The sequence below is a fragment of the Centroberyx gerrardi genome, chromosome 20 (assembly GCF_048128805.1).
Source record: "Centroberyx gerrardi isolate f3 chromosome 20, fCenGer3.hap1.cur.20231027, whole genome shotgun sequence".
NCBI classification, from domain to species: Eukaryota; Metazoa; Chordata; class Actinopteri; order Beryciformes; family Berycidae; genus Centroberyx; species Centroberyx gerrardi.
The window spans coordinates 9,247,977-9,265,000 of NC_136016.1; the positions used below are offsets into that span (position 1 = coordinate 9,247,977).

General features: G+C 42.8%; 1 protein-coding gene and 2 long non-coding RNA genes across 3 annotated transcripts in view; all 3 read right to left on the minus strand.

Moving 5' to 3' along the window:
* Positions 1 to 37: 37 nt before the first annotated feature.
* Positions 38 to 1,004, minus strand: LOC144542965 (uncharacterized). The gene is made up of 3 exons (XR_013507534.1): positions 920 to 1,004; positions 519 to 566; positions 38 to 130 (listed from the first exon to the last, which is right to left on the minus strand). It is a non-coding gene; the product is annotated as an uncharacterized LOC144542965 (long non-coding RNA).
* A 5,097-nt stretch (positions 1,005 to 6,101) lies between these two features.
* LOC144542983 (uncharacterized) lies at positions 6,102 to 7,749 on the minus strand. The gene is made up of 3 exons (XR_013507565.1): positions 7,492 to 7,749; positions 6,636 to 6,698; positions 6,102 to 6,333 (listed from the first exon to the last, which is right to left on the minus strand). It is a non-coding gene; the product is annotated as an uncharacterized LOC144542983 (long non-coding RNA).
* Positions 7,750 to 10,841: 3,092 nt separating this feature from the next.
* Positions 10,842 to 17,024, minus strand: part of sncgb (synuclein, gamma b (breast cancer-specific protein 1)) — a 7,689-nt gene continuing 1,506 nt past the window's right edge. Inside the window, exons 2-5 of the mRNA XM_071907930.1 lie at positions 13,793 to 13,834; positions 13,582 to 13,709; positions 11,399 to 11,440; positions 10,842 to 10,934 (exon numbers count right to left, since the gene is read on the minus strand). Coding sequence (XP_071764031.1) covers positions 10,926 to 10,934; positions 11,399 to 11,440; positions 13,582 to 13,709; positions 13,793 to 13,834 — 221 coding nt within the window. The 3' untranslated portion in view covers positions 10,842 to 10,925. The remainder of the gene's footprint in view (positions 10,935 to 11,398; positions 11,441 to 13,581; positions 13,710 to 13,792; positions 13,835 to 17,024) is intronic.

Genomic DNA, 17,024 nt, shown 5'->3' on the forward strand with positions numbered 1-17,024 from the left:
TATTCAACATGAAGATTGATGAATCGTGGTTTATTGGGGGGGGGGGGGGGGTTGGTTCACATGGTGTTCAGATGAGAATCATTAGAAGCTCTCACCACACCACCAGAGAGCTCTGTCTGGGAGGGGATGCCTGGGAGAGAACACACACACACACACACACACACACAGAAATACAATGATGTGGTGGGAAATGGAAAAAGCAGCTACACTATGAAATGAACTCCAGTCAGTGGTCAACACAAGACAAACAACTGCCAATAAAAATAAAAAATAACTACCACATCTATACTTAGGGGTTAGTTTGTTTTCTGTAAAATACCTTATTTTTATATAACAGAGTCTCATACTATAATCCATGCGTTGAATTTAGATGGAAAAGTCATGTTGGAGGTCAGTAAAGTGTGCCTCTCAAATAAAATGGGTGGAAAATGTAGTTTAGTCTGAACACCTGAACACAGACCAAACCACCAAATCATTAATCAAGTGACCATATGTGATGAACAAGACAAATATATCACCTTTCTTCTTTTCTCCTTCCCCCACTAGCTTTTTCTTTGCTGCATCAGCTGGGAGACACAAGGGCATCATCACATATCCATTCAGGCAGATTGCTCTGTGTGCAATAGTGCTGAATATATCAACAATAAAATAGTAATTCACAAATGTAAAATTAAAGGTGAGCTGCCAAAGCACAAACACATTTCTCAGTTTTCCTCATACTAGATTCTGTGTGGAAGGGGAACTAACCCAGCATGAGGAGTAGATGCATATTCAAGACCAAAATAAAGCAGATAAGCTTCTTCATTAAGCAGTTTAAAAGTCTGTCCAGCCTCTGTTATGCACCTCCAGTTCAATCAATAGTAATGGCCAGAAATGCTTTGCTTCTGTTTAACAAAGCTGAGAATTGTGAATATCTCACCTGTCTTGTCATCATCATAAAGTCCTTCGTCCATGAAGTACATCTCCGCTGTGTTGTATCCTCTGTTGATACCTTCTTAGGTGAGAATGTGTAGTAGTGGTTGTGAGACAACGCTAGGGTGTGTGTGTGGGGGGGGAATGTTATACGAAGGTGGTAGAAGCCAGCCCACCACCACACACACCCTCATCTGCATATATCAAAGCTTGGGGTTGCAAGCACACACACACACACACACACACACACGCACACACACACACACACACACACACACACACACACACACACACACACACACAGTTTCTTTGTCTCTGAAAACACACATTCAAGCACAGAAACAGAAGTCTGCTCTGGGGATTCATTTGTGAAATTGGCCTGAGGATGCTAACTGAAGACACACACATGTATTCCATGCAAACACACATGAAACAGACACACACAGATCAACCCTGTGAGACCCTGTGGGTATGAAATATGGAAGCATAATTAAAATTAAAATGGAAATAATTTCATTTTCAGTGATGTGTGCAAAAAATCATGACATAATTCAAATTCAAATGCAAAAGCCCAGTTTGCATTTTCAGTTTCAAGTTTAGGTTTGCACAGTGTCTGCCAGTATTAAAATGCAAAGGCAAAGTCCATTTCACATTTAATGTTCTCGCCCTCTATGACAGAACCCTGTTTGGTTCATGGGAGGGGTCTGTCGAGCCACCAGCCCACCTCCCCTCCTCCTCTTTTCTCCTCTTCTTCTCTAATCACTTCTTCTCTCCTTTCCGCTACTGAGTTTTGTTTCAACTCTTCTAACTTGCTAAACATGATCTCCTCACCTTACCTCGCCTCTATTCTGAGTTACTGCTCTTTACTTCCTCTCTCCCATCTTCTCCTCTCCTCTCTTTCCTCTCATCTTCTGCAACACATGTACCCCCCATTCTCTTGTTTCTCCTTCTAACCATCCAAGTCCTTACATGGAAATGAGGGGGGGTTGTACTGCCTTTTTTTTTGGTTGAAAACCAATAAAATGTCAACAAAACGATTCAACAGCCTGTGATTATTCAACATGAAGTTTGATAAATGGTTTCATAGTTTATTTTCATACAATAACAACATCATACAGGTATTTTACTGTACAACGGTGGGGCGCTTTGCATGGGATAGGTGTTCAGATGAGAATCAGAATCAGGATTTCCACATTTTTTTGACCTGGTCTAGTGCAGCTATCGCTCTAGCTGCTGCTTTCCCCACTGCATGAGAGAGCATGCCACCAAGGTCTAGAGAACACACACACACACACACACACACACACACACACACACAGAAAAACACACAATGATGTGGTGGGAAATGGAAAAGCAGCTACACTATGAACTTGTGTCAGTGGTCAACACAAGATGAACAAATGTCAATAAAAATAAAACGATCACATCGGAAAAGGGTTAGTTTATGTTTTCTGTAAAAAAACATAACAGAAACATAACAAAAAAAATAACATATAGTCTCATACTTACTATAATCCATGCTATGAATTTAAATGGGAAAGAGTCATGTTGGAGGTTGGTAAAATGTGCCTCACAAATAAAATGGGAAAATTTAAAATTGAGGTGGTTCAGCCTGCTACATTCCTGGATGCATAGCACCTATTATACATCTGAACACCTGAACACAGACCAAACCACCAAATCATAAATCAAGTGACTTTATGTGATGAACAGAAGAAATAGATCACCTTTATCCTCTTCCTTCTTTTCTCCCCCCACCACCTTGTTTATCTGGTCCTTTGCTGCATCAGCTGGGAGACACAAAGGCATCATCACATATCCATTCAGGCAGATTGCTCTGTGTGCAACAGTGCTGAATATACCAACAATAAAATAGTAATACACAAATGTAAAATTAAAGGTGAGCTGCCAAAGCAGAGACCCAGTACAGATGTGGAGTTTTTCTCATACTAGATTCTGTGTGGAAGGGGAACTAACCCAGCATGAGGAGTAGACATACTTTTTAATTCTTAGTTTTGTAGCAGCAAAGCTCACCTTCACTGCAATGAATAATTTTAAATGTTCTTGAAAGTCATTCATGACTTTAACCTAGGAGTGATGGATAAAGACTTAAGTATCTATTCATTCACTTTGACAAAGCTGAGAATTGTGAATATCTCACCCGTCTGGTTGATAACAGTGTCAACTCCTTTCCTGATTTTTTTTTCCAACATGTCCATCTCCGCGGTGTTGATACCTTGCTGAGGTGAGAATGTGTAGTAGTGGTTGTGAGAAAATGTGAGTGTGTATGTATGGGAATGTTACATATATGAAGGTGGTAGAAACCAGCCCACCACCACACACACACCCCTATCTGCATAGAACAAAGCTTGGGGCGGCAAATACGCAAAGACACACACACCCGCACACACAGAGTTTCTTTCTCTCTGAATACACATGAATGCCCTGTGAATATATGGGTATGAAATATGGAAGCATAATCCAGTCAATATGAAAATGAAAATGGAAATAATTTCATTTTCAGTGATGTGTGCAAAAATCGTGACACAAATTCAAATGCAAAAGCCCAGTTTGCATTTTCAGTTTCAAGTTTAGGTTTGCACAGTGTCTGCCAGTATTAAAATGCAAAGGCAAAGTCCATTTCACATTTAAAGGTCCCATATTCCGCACTTTCCAGTGTTTTATTTTATGTCTTGAGGTCCATTAAAAGCTGTTTGTGTGGTGTCATGTACCAAAAACACTCTCAATCCATTTTTACACATTCATTTTCCAGCGTCTCTCTGAGCCTTACCAAGAACAGGCTGTTTCTGTCGCCGTGTCTTAAAGGCTCATTAATATTAATGACCCCTCTGTTCTGATTGGCTAACCGTTTCAAGAAGCGTGTGACACCGCAGAGCCGGCAGCTGCAGACAGCGAGAGGCAGAGAAAACTCTCCGGTAATAAACAATGACAACCACTCAACTGCTTTAAAAAAAACACTTTGTTAGTCTATTATTTCTTACAAAAATGATAATGAGCGAACCTCTGTGACGCCACAAAGTTACGGCAGTCCAAACGGCTCGTTTAGAGGCTCGCTTCTCTGGATTGTGTGGATTTTGATACTTTCACCATGTTTAGATAGCACATCCAACTCCTTTATAATCAAAGAGGCAAGGGGAATCCTGCTTTACACCATATGGGACCTTTAATTTTCTCGCCCTCTGACAGAACCCTGTTTGGTTCATGGGAGGGGTCTGTCGAGCCACCAGCCCACCTCCTCTCTTCTTCTTCCTCCTTTTTTCTCCTCTTCTTCTCCAATCACTTCTTTTCTGCTTTCCACTACTGTCACTTGTAGAGTTTTGTTACAACTCTTCCAACTTGCTAAGCGTTATCTCCCACCTTCTCCTCCCCTCCTTTTTACTCCTCTGACTTCTTTTCTGCTGTCCTCTTCTGTCACTATATTGTTTTGTATCAACTGTTTTCACTTGCACTTTCTTACCGTTATCTCCTCTTCTCTTACCTCGCTGCCATTCTGACGGACTCCTCCTTACTTGAGAGGAAGTAAGGAGGAGTCACTCAGAACAATATCTGCTGCCTGGATCACATGTTGGACAACCTTGGCAACGCATCTCTTTTGAGCTAGGAAATTTGGTGTGCCTTTTCCTACAGAGAAATGCAAAAGGTGTTAAGCTGTGTCATGAACCTGGAGTACTTTGATTGATTCATCTGAGTCCATAGTTCACTAGTTATACTTATTATTCATCCTATTTACCAAGCTAATAAGATACTTTCATTAGTATAGACTTGTAAATAACTATTCGAGTAGCTGAATTAATGTTTCTGAATTTAGCTTATTTAACATCCTATTTAATCCTGTGCGCATTCCACGATTCCACCAATCACTATATAATCAATGCGAGTGTGACTGATCTGCCATGGCAAATTTGAGACACAGTATTTCACTGTGTCCTCATCCATGTCAATAAGTTCCTGTTCAGTGAGCCTGATTAGTGCCTCCTTAATTGGATAATTTATCCAGCTATTAACATCAGGCCACATCCTCTTGAGCATATGATTCTGTTGACAACACATTGGGGGGGATGACTACATTTCTATATGGGAGAATATTTAACCTCACAGACACACACACACACACACACACGCGCACACACCAGATTTGGGTCATGTGGCATTTTTATATATAATATATCAAAACATATATATAAGCTCACCTAACACTACCTGTCACTTAGTGTCCCGATGCAGTAAACCCCACCCATCCGGCATTCCAAGCAGGTTAAAACGAACACAAAGAAGTATTTACAAAAAAAGGTCTGACACACAGATGCCGGGTAAACCTTTGCATTCTCTATAAACAGTGAAGTGGTGCTCTGTTTGCAAAATATTGATCTTTGTTCTATGCAGGGAGCCTCTGAGAAGGACATTGTCCACTCTGGGTTGGCCTACACCATGGAGAGATCTGCCCGGGTGAGTGAGCGTGGATAAGACAGTCAGACTTGTTTTAGTGAGCAGGTGAATCTGAGGCGGATGACTCATAATAACACAGACTAACATTAAACCCAGCCCTCGCCTCCAGTCACACTGCTGTTTTTGTGTGCATGTACCATTGTAAACTGTGATGAGACATAGGAATTGCACTCCAGAAATGCTGTAAATGCTCAGGCAGTGTAATGTTCTGTACTTTTGTTCTTTCTTTGTCAAAGTGAATCTAAATGTGTTTTGTCTGGTTGAACAAAGGTTTTATAGAATGAAACGGCAAACTGTTTTTCCAGTGGTTTGACTGTTGTTTGCATTCTCTTCTGCCTTGCAGCAAATCATGCGCACAGCCAGCAAGTACAACCTGGGCCTGGACCTGCGGACGGCCGCCTACGTCAACGCCATCGAGAAGGTCTTCAAAGTCTACAACGAGGCGGGGCTCACCTTCACGTAAACGTCCAATCACAGCCCACGTTCACCCACACGCTCTCCCCCACCCTCCTGCTATTGATCACCTTGCTCCTGTTTCCTTATCAAACAATGACTGTGACAGCCATTCTCCTGTTTAATTTTCTCCTTCTAACCATCCAAGTCCTTACATGGAAATTACTAAAAAAAAAATTCTATTGCCTTATTTTTTTTTGTGTTGAAAACCAATAAAATGTCAATAAAATGATTAAACAGTGTGTGGTTATTCAACATGAAGACTGATAAATGGTTTCATGGTTTATTTTCATACAATAACAACATCACACAGGTGTTTCACTGTATAACGGTGAACAGAATCTCCATTCAGGGCCGGGGGTGGGGGCTTCGCATGGGATAGGCGTTCAGTTGAGAATAAGGACTAGGCACTCCATAATTGTTTGGCTTGCTTTAGTACATTCTCAGCTGCCGCTCCAGCCGCCGCTTCACTCGCGGCTGTCTGCAATGTGTCAACGATGCCTATGAGAGGAAACACGCACACACACACAATGATGTGGTGAGAAATGGAAAAAGCAGCTACACTATGAACTTGAGTCAGTGGTCAACACAAGATGACTGCCAATAAAAATAAAACTATCACATCTATATTTTAAGAAAAGGGTTCGTTTATGTTTTCTGCAAAATACCTTATTTTCATATAACATATTTATTATAATCCATGCTATGAATTTAGATGGGAAAGAGTCATGATGGAGGTCGGTAAAGTGTGCCTCACAAATAAAATAGGAAAATTGAGATGATGAACAAAAAAAATAGATCACCTTTATCCTCTTCCTTCTTTTCTCCCCCCACCACCTTGCTTAGCTGGTCCTTTGCTGCATCAGCTGGGAGACACAAAGACATCATCACATATCCATTCAGGCAGATTGCTCTGTGTGCAATAGTGCTGAATATACCAACAATAAAATAGTAATACACAAATGTAAAATTAATGGTGAGCTGCCAAAGCAGAGACCCAGTACAGATGTGGAGTTTTTCTCATACTAGATTCTGTGTGGAAGGGGAACTAACCCAGCATGAGGAGTAGACATACTTTTTAATTCTTAGCTTCACTGCAATGAATGATTTTAAACTAACAAAAGCAAACAGAGTTAATTGATAATCACATTTTCTCGTTTTTTTTTTTTTATATATGTTCTTGAAAGTCATTCATGATCATCAGTTTTCAAAGGTAAGCTTTTTGTGGTAACTGAAAGTTAGCATATTCAACTCCTGTAGTCCGTATATAGTTTTAAGAGAAAAATAATAATTGTACATATTCAAGTCCAATTCTGAAATAAGGCTAATATAAGCTTTTTTTTGTCAAGGAAAATGTATTAAGCAGGTTAAAAGTCTGTCCAAAAGTCTGTATATGCACCTCCAGTTCAATCAGTTCAATGGCCAGACATGTTTTGCAGTGAGTTCAGTGCACCTTGGAATAGTGATCATTTTAATGTCTCTGAATATTAACAGCATGCACTCCTTCAATACAGTGGACACCAGTTCGATTATAGTTAATTTTTAGTCAAATCATGTATTTGAAATGTATAAAGGAAATGCCTAGGAGTGATGGATAAAGACTTACTGTAAGTATCTATATATTCACTTTAACAAAGCAGAGAATTGTGAATATCTCACCCGCCTGCTCGATAGCGGTGGTAGCTCCTTTCTCGATTAGACCTCCAAACATATCCATAGGATTAGACATCTCTGCGGTGTGTTGTATCCTCTGTTGATACCTTGCTGAGGTGAGAATGTGTAGTAGTGGTTGTGAGAAAATGTGAGGGTGTGTGTGTGGGGGGAATGTTATATGAAGGTGGCAGAGGCCAGCCCACCACCACACACACCCCTGTCCGCATAGATCAAAGCTTGGGGCGGTAAATATGCACACATACACACACACACACACACACACACACACACAGTTTCTCTCTCTCTGAATGTATGCTCAGGCACACCTCAGGCCTGAGGATGCTTACTGAAGACACACACATGTATTCCATGCCAACACATATTAAACACACACACACACACACACACACACACACACACACACACACAGACACACAGATCACAACATTGTGAATATGTGGGTATGAAAGCTTTGAAAGCAGTGGCATCCTAACATTTTGTAGGACAATGTGAGTCACACTGAAAACATCCATGCTGTCAGCAAACACAAAGGGACAAGGCATGTATTAATAGTACATAACATGTTCTTGTGTGGGACAACACCCTTTCACTTTTAGTGTGTGTGTGTTTGTTTGACAGTTCCTATGGGGTGTTGGCTATGTGCTCCGCCCTGGTGTGGCTCCTCTTCATTGTGCCCGCTAGCACCAGCCTCAGTATAACAACCTGATTTTGGCACAGATCAGAGTATCTGTCTGGCCTTTTGCGTGAGGAGTAAGGTGGCGTGAGACTGGTAAAATGCTACCTGGCAGGGTTATTAAATGTAATTACACACAACGATCCAACCTAGTTGAAGATATGGGTGTGTGTGTGTGTGAGAGAGAGAGAGCGAGAGATAATGAGACTACTTGATCACAGGTATCCTGAAGCCTGCCATTTCCAGTGTGTCAGCTGCACTCACTCACCTGTTGAAAGCTTTTGTTTTCCCCAGAGAAATGCTAGTATAATAGTTTAATGCTGTATAATAATGAATAGTATAATGCTGTTAGTATAATAAGATAGTGTGATGACGTTCCCAGCACTCCGCCATGTCTCTGTCTTGTAGGCCATTAGTCCAACAGATCTGTCTGTTAATACATAGGTAAATCAGTGGTGGGACATCTGTATGTGATGAATTCATCTATTTGACTTGATGCAGAGTTTGCAGAGTTTCTTTCTCTCTGCGTTATGAACACCCAACTTTCCACCCCAAGGTCTAATAAGACAACTGAATAAATAAACTCTTGACACAGCAGTTGGATTTCAACAAAATCATTTTAATTTCACTGGTACTGTTTATAAAATCAGCGAGTCTGCTTTGATGCCAACTTAAACATGGTGCGTGATTGTGTCTGAATTTGTGTTCGTGTAGGTGAGTGAAGTGAGATTTGTGTGTTGTGTATGTGTGTGTGTGTGTGTGTCAGTGTGAATGTGTATATGTACGTGTGTGTGTGTGCGTGCGTGCGTGTTCGTGTGAATGTGAATGTCAGATTGCTTGATAAGGCAACATGCAGTCATCAGTTTCCATTGGCCTCAAAGTAAAAACACACAGACCTGTTCCAGACACAAACACACACACTTTGCTGGCTGGACCTGTTCTATGTTAACACACACACACACACACACACACACATACAGTGCATACATACAGACACACACACATACACACACCGATGCCGGGCAGACGAGCTGTAGAGTTACCACAAGCAGTGAGGGGCGGGGCACAGTGAGTGACAGGATAACGGAATCCTCTGATTGGCTGAGACAGTTGATGGGTGGGAGCTTCAGAACAGCCAGGGTTCAGAGTGGGACCAGTTAGTGTGAAATGAACCGTACCATTAAAAACTACATATCCCAGGATTCAGCGTAGTGTAACGTCCCTATTGGCTGACTGCCTGACTCCCTGACTGACTGTCTTTATTCACCACAGACATCGGAATAACTGACTGGCTGACGTCCATATTGCTTGTTTCTCTCTACGCATGCAAACCAGTTTCACAAAGACTAAAAAGCAAGTCAGCCTACAGTATAACAACAAGTGAACCAACACAACGAGGGACCTGATTATCATCGGCCTTGTTTCTCACACTGTCGTTCATCCTCCCACTTCTAATGACTCTAAACCCGGACTAAACCCAGGCCAGATTAAATCCCACCTCACACTGCCGAGTTTGAGCTGTACGGTATGTGCCATATTGCTTCTGCTTTTAAGATTTAAGGAACAACTCGTGGAACATCTGCCCTCGTTGTCTCTCGCATCCAATGCACCCGACTCAGGCCGAGAGAATGAGCGTAATGTATTGCTTTCTGGCTGACGATAATAACCCTGTTTCTACATGTCGAGACAAAACACACGCTAAGCCAATACAAAGCTATATAGGACAGCCGCTACTCTACGGTTACAACACACCACAAGTCACTCTACGGGTCTGTTCATGCAGTCTACTGTAGCTAACTAACTATCACACACACAAAACAGAATGGTCATCATCTCTCTCCATCGCATGATTCCCTGCAGAAGCCTCTGGAGCGCCGTCCTTATTTTACACGTCAGCGGTTAGGCATGCACACGCACACACACATAGAAGCTCACATGCACACACACAACACACACACACAAAAAGTTGCTCACACCTTCTCAAACCCCGTCTCAGTCACACAGGGAGTTGCCTATTTCGCTCTTGCTGTGCGTCATCCTGCAGAGGCCCGATCATTTGTTGTTGCAGTATTTATTCACACACCCAGATACTCTAATAAACTAAATTCCTCTAAACAATGACTACAATTGTCACTCATCTGCCCCGTGTGTGTGTGTGTGTGTGTGTGTGTGTGTGCCTTTGCTAGTATTTATGTATGCGCGTGTGTGTGTGTGTCTCTCAGGGCGGGTGTGAGTGTGTATTGCGTATGGAAGCGTGTCTCTGTTTGGTTGTGTGTGTGTGTGTGTGTGTGTGTGCGTGTGAGCAGGTCTCCCTATAGGGGGGTAGGTATGGGGTGACAACAACACCGGGGTTAATATCATGACAACACTAACACAGGGATCGGGTGAGGGAAGACGGGCGGTGGAAGAAAAGCTACAGGCTGCAGAAAAACAGGGCGTTTGGTGGGGGGTGAGGGGTCGGGGGTGGGGGTGGGGGTTAAAGGGGGCATTACAGGTGGCAGAGGACTGCTGGGGGGGTTAACAGGAGGGCATCAGGGAGTGACGGGGCAGGGGGGTGGGGGGTGGGAGGTAGGAGGGGTGGGGAGTGGGTGGGAGTGGGAGGGGGCAATCTGGAAGAGTCTGTTTCAGTTGATTTGGTTCCCATAAAGTCACAAAAAAATATGTCGAACATCTGGAGTCTGGTACAGCGAGGCGAGGGGGAGCGAGGGACCATCGGAGAGGACGGGAGGAGAGGTCCCGACAGCGACTAATACCCCTGGAAGGAAGGAAGGAAGGAAGGAAGGAAGGAAGGAAGGAAAGAAAAAACAAAGAAAAAAGTAAATCAACATTCATATTAATATGTTTCAAGATTATACAGAGGTAATGAATTACTGTCCTCAGCCAATACTGTCACATAGAGTTTGATCTGACTGAACTACAAGCTAATTGCTTAGACACACTGCAAAAAATTCATTCATTTAGTCAGTTATTGGGTCCTAAAATCCTAATTTTCTTAAAAAAAGTGAAAGAAATCTGCCAATTGGGTGAGAGAAATTCACTTGTTACCAATGCAAATCAACTTGTTTCAAGCATTTCGTAGAATCAAGTTGAATTTTTTTTCACTTGTTTTAAGAAAATTAGGATTTTTAGGACTCAATAATAGACTAAATGACTCGTTAAGATGGAGACTTTTTGCAGTGCGCTTTGATCCCAGTACCAGCCCTCTAGCTGTTTCCTCACCTCTCCTCCTTCGCCTCCCTGCTCCATTCCTCCATATTCTCCCTGTAGGAATAGAGAAAGAGAGAGTAGGATACATTAGAGATGAGAAAGAGGTGGAGGTGATGTCAGAGCTGAGATGACAGGATGAGGCGATAGGAGGACGGGGGAGGGGGGGGGGGGCCTCAAGCATCAAGGCCACCTTCCACTAGCTCCCCCCTCCCTCCAGCTCTGATCTACCAAGGCGGTAAGGCTACAAACACCATGCACTAGGGTTCAAACAGCCTGTTGTGGTAAGTTGTGCTTATGGCGTTGCAGGGGGTCTTGAGTGTTTGAGGGTTACAGCATGTTTAATAAATTATGACCTTCACCTACCAGGCTCTGTGTGCAAAGCCTTCCCTTATATTCTGGCTGAACGTTGCGTAGAAGCTAAGCTATTTCAGTGCATGCCATGAGGATATTCAATAGCTTTTCTATTGTGCTAGAGATGTGGCTGAGAGCTTGTCATATCACTTAAGCTAGACGGTAGTATGGTTAGAAATGGACCTGGGAGAGTTTTAGTATCACTATAGCCTAAAACCACACAAGTGAGTGAGCATCTGAGGGGTCAGAGGAAAGTGCCTGCAGTATTCAGAGTAAGAACTCACATTAATAACGCCTGAATTGCTCTCAGAGATACTATGGGATGTGCTACTGTTGTACAATCTATGTCATTTGATGGAAGCTCTTATCCAAAGCCCCTTATAGTGCAGGACTGCATACATTTTTAATAAGTGGCTTGAATTTCTCCTTTCCCGTCTTGACGCTCACTTAGTCTGGTGTGGGCCGTTAGCTACAATAGGTAGTAGCATGCAGGGTGTCCCCTCTTTATCTCTCCTTGACCCCCACCCGCCCCCACACATGATGACCTATAACCTATGACCCCACACAGTCCTGTCCAATAGGCACCTCGTATACAGGCTCCTCCTACCAGGGCAACACAGAGGAGACACAAACAACATAAACAAGTACAGATTAGCAAAAGAACAGAAACACAGCACAGAACAACACAGCACAGCAGTGCACAGTCACACACAGAAACACAATACGATAACAAAATCAATAACACACAAAATTTTGAACTATAATAGAAAGCAGTGCACCAAACACAACACCAACGTTAGATGTAAGAGCATCTAACATATTGCACAAAGAGGTCTGACAACAGGGTTCAAATTATAAGAAGGCCACACGAGGGATGTCAATATGAAATTGTTTGTGTGTGCCACCAAATTAAATTAAAAATATTTTAAGTTGGCCCAGCCAGGCAACATTAGTCATCCCCCAAGAGCTGAAATACAGTATAATTTGAACCCTGGTTAAAAACAACAAAATATATCATTACAAATACAGTGCAAATATATAATAGTTTGCAACTTCATGTTTGCACTCGGTTTATGCTTGCACTGGGCAAGGTTATCTATAATAGATAAATGTATGAAAATGTATCTTTATAATTAAGAGTATAAATATAAAGGTGTTGTGGATCAATTTAGCATTCAGCATTGTACAAATGTATCACTTATTCAAGGGAAGAAAGAGTGAAAGTGAGATGTTTTTTCCCTAATGAGAGTGTGTTTTATGTGGGGAAAGAGCTCTCTCTAGTGGCTGACCACAGGCCCTGCTGCCTAAACTACGCCATTCAACATCAGCACACTACCTGCGGCAGACTGTAACCTTTGAACTTGCGGGTCTCGTCACATCTATGTCCCTCTGACAACGGACTGTCTGACCTTTTTAGAGCAGGACATCAGCCATGATCAGACCTTTCGATGGTGCTGCACACTGACCCCGACCCCGAAATACGCTCCTGTGTTGAGCATCTAAAAAGATTGTTCTGATTTGGATGGCTCCTTGCTCTCACCACTCAAAGTGTTCATGTTTGTCTTTGAGTTTTGGTAATTCTATTTCCTGGTTCTGTTTTTGTGATACGTTTGTGATCCCTGAAGGAGAAATTCCCTTTGTTTTCCTCCTCCACAGGGAGGTCAGAGGTCAGGGTTGCTAGTGGGGATTCACTTCAGCAGGGTAGATGCTTGGTGGATGCATGGTTTAAACCCGGGTGTTGTGGCAGAATATTATTGTCCCTATCCTCATTACATCACTACTGGTGTGAAACCACTAAAACCTGCGGAAACCACTGGTGATCCAATGCTGCCATGGCGACTGACCTGGTTGATCAACCCGGTCGACGCGGCGACGTTCTCAACCCCCTCCACGGTTGCCTGTGACACGTCGTTGGCCCCGGCAGCCGCTGTGTCGCCAACAATGTTGGCCTGCTCGTTGGTCCTGTTGGCCACTGGGGGCACATAGAGGAAGAGGGTTAGCAGCAAGACTGGGACACACACACACACACACACACATAAATGCAGTTTGTCTTACCTGTGTTTACTCCTGACACGACTCCCTCCTTTGTCTTATTGCCTGAAAAAGAGAGAGAGAGATCACAATCACATTCATACATACAGACTGAGGTTTGTGATGAGGTCAGTGAGGTTTCAGTCCCATCCTACTCAACTCTAATCTCTCTATCCTTACTCCATTCCACTGATAACTCTTAGAAAAAGAATCAATATCACCTGAGAAAAGGTTCAGTCAAAATCTATATTTGAAATAAATACACACCACAATATGAAAAACTGATAATGAAATAAATGCTGGATAATTTAGTAACTCGTCAAAATGTAATAAACTGACCCTCTAAATGGATTGAATATGTAATTAAACCTGTTAATGTAATATAATGTGCATTACATTATTACATTAGCTGATGTTTATTACTTCAAAAGGGGTGTAACATATTTTTAACTGATGATGCAATAATATTATTGACTCATAATGTAATAACTAAGAATGAGAAGAATGTAATAAATTGATTTGTTAATAGTCAGTCATTAATAGTCAGTATTATTATTATATCATCAGTTAAAGATGTTACAATTATTATCACATCACTGTAGTAATGTGATGTAATTTATTATATTAATAGGTTTCATTACATTTTTGACCCATTTAAATTTATCACATTATGTTATTACATTATCCAGCGGTTTGCACATCATCAGCTGCCAAGGTCATAGATGCAGCATATTTAGTGCTGTTTATGGGTGAGGAAGTAAAATGATTCCTGTAATAAATAAACATTTTCATTGAGATGGTATTTTGAAAAATGGATGACAAAGGGAGGAAACATAGCTAGATATATAGATAAAATAGCTAGATGACATAAAAATAGACTTTTTCTGTATTCTTCTGATCACTCTTATGCTATTGCGGCCCCTAGACTGTGAAACAGCCTTCCTGAAAATGTTGGTCAGCAGTATCCATTGCCATTTCTAAAAATGGATTTTAAGACCCACTTTTACTCAATGGCCTTTCAGTGTGATTGATGTGCTTCACCTGCTTTTTGGAAATGTGCTCGGTCCTTTTTGTCTGCGTCTGTGTCTTTTGTCTACATCGTTTCTTTTTCTGTTACCTTTTTCTTTCGACCTTGTGAAGTGCTCTAAAACAAAGGGGTTGGTGTTTAAGGCCCCATATAAATAATGTTGACTTCCCATGCTGACTATTTTATGTTTTCTCAAAACATTTTTTATGGGAAAACAAATTCTTTCCTGCCTTTTTTTTCCCTACAACAACACTACCTCTGTGTATCCCCCTCTCCTCCCCACCCCTGTGCTCATTACAGTATGATCCCAAGCAGATTAAATGGTAGTTATGTAATCTGCCAGAGTGAGGGATAGAGAGAGAGAGAGGAGACAGAGAGAGAGAGAGAGAGAGAGGCGAGAGGAGAGGGGGGGGGGGGGGGGCTCTACTCTTTAGAGTGGAAGGAAAGAAGGAAGGAAGGTAGAAATTAAGGAAGCAAGGAAGGAAGGATGGAGGGGCGGAAGGATAATTCTCAAGCAAATCCAGCTTAAAAATCAGCAGAATAACATCAGTCATATTACTGCACAGCCTTTGCATACAGACATCATGAGGAGTCGTTGCATACTGTTTCCACAAATGCAGATGCTGCCACATACAGTAGCCTGCATCCACCACCACCTAACCCCCCTCCACCCCCACCCTTCTCTCTGCCCCATCTTTTTTCCCTACCCTCCCTTTCTCTCTCTCTCTCTCTCTCTCTCTCTCTCCTGCTTCCCTCCATCTCTCTGCACGCTCCCTGTGTTACATGAGCCACGTGCCTGAGTACTGAGCAGTACTGCAGTACAGCCCGACTCTCTCTCCCTCAAACACACACGTACACGTACACACACACATACACTGCGATGACACAGCTTCTTTCTCTCAGCCAACGGAGGGAGCCCCCTAAGCCTTTACTGTGCTCTGTGAATATCTGTATGTCTGCGTGCATGTGTGTGTGTGTGTGTGTGTGTGTGTGTGTGTGGTGATCTGTCACCTTCATACACACTGCATCTGTCAAAGGATAACTTAGAAGCTTTAAATTAACTTGTGCCTTGCTTTGAGAAGTAAATGATCAAACGAAGCGACATCGCATGGTAGCGTTGACTGGAGACAGATGCAAGAGTAAGGAATGGTTGAAATAATGTATTAAACTCGCAAAAATATGGCTTTTATCATTTTTTCAGGGGCCGATTTGTGGCACAGCAGTCAGACTGAGATGCAGAAAGCTCAGATGTTTCCCTCATGATGCCAATGCAGGGAAACCAGTCTTCAAATCCTTTTTTTTCATGTACAGTTGATGCATTCTGGGGAGGAAAAATCATCTTTTGTGGAGTTTTGAGGAAGTATTCAGTAATATGGTAAGGTAGAGGTGAATCCATATTCAGGATACATGTAAAACGGCTGTGCAGCCCTTGGTGCTGAGGATCGACACACACACACACACACACGTGTAGCCCACACACACACATGTTCTTGCTGATGTATGCACTCTGCTGTGGACAGATACAGTAGTTGTTCAGGTCCACCGACCCTCCTCACTTCAGCGATCGCATCCCCTCCTTCTTCTCTGTTTTCCTCTGCCCTTTTCTCTCTATCCATCCACCTGCGTCTCTCCATCCCATTTCTTCCTCTGCTCTTCTTCCTGTGATCTGCGTCCCCACCCCCACACCCTCCCCCCGCCCCGTCTCCCTTCCCTTCCTCCCTAGCCGTCAGTTCACTTTAAAATCCCCCCTCACCCCGAGCCTGTCAGTCTTCACCAGTCTGCACTCTCTTTCTGGAACATCCAGGTTTCATTTACCTCATAACCCCCCTCCCCCCTCCCCCATCATCCCTCTGTCTCTCTATGTATCACCCATCTCTCTCTCTCACCCTCTCTCTCTCTCTCTTTCCATCTGTTCATATGGAAGCCACAAGACTAGAAACTCAAAGCTCTTCTGATATCCCCTCCCTCCCCCCTCTGTCTCTCTCCCTCTCTTATTTACCTATTCTTCCTTTTTAGTCACCGTTTCCTTCCTCTGTTTGCCAGTGGCTGCCTCCTATCAACCTTCCTATCCTTTCTCTCTCTCTCTCTCTCTCTCCATCCCTCCATCCTTCCTTCCATCTTTCCCTCGGGTGTGGGGAGTGGGGTGGGGTGGGGTGGGGGGGCATTCAGAGAGCTGTGGGGGAGGAAGGTGGTTAGTCATCAAAGCATCACGCACTGGCCGGCAAATCC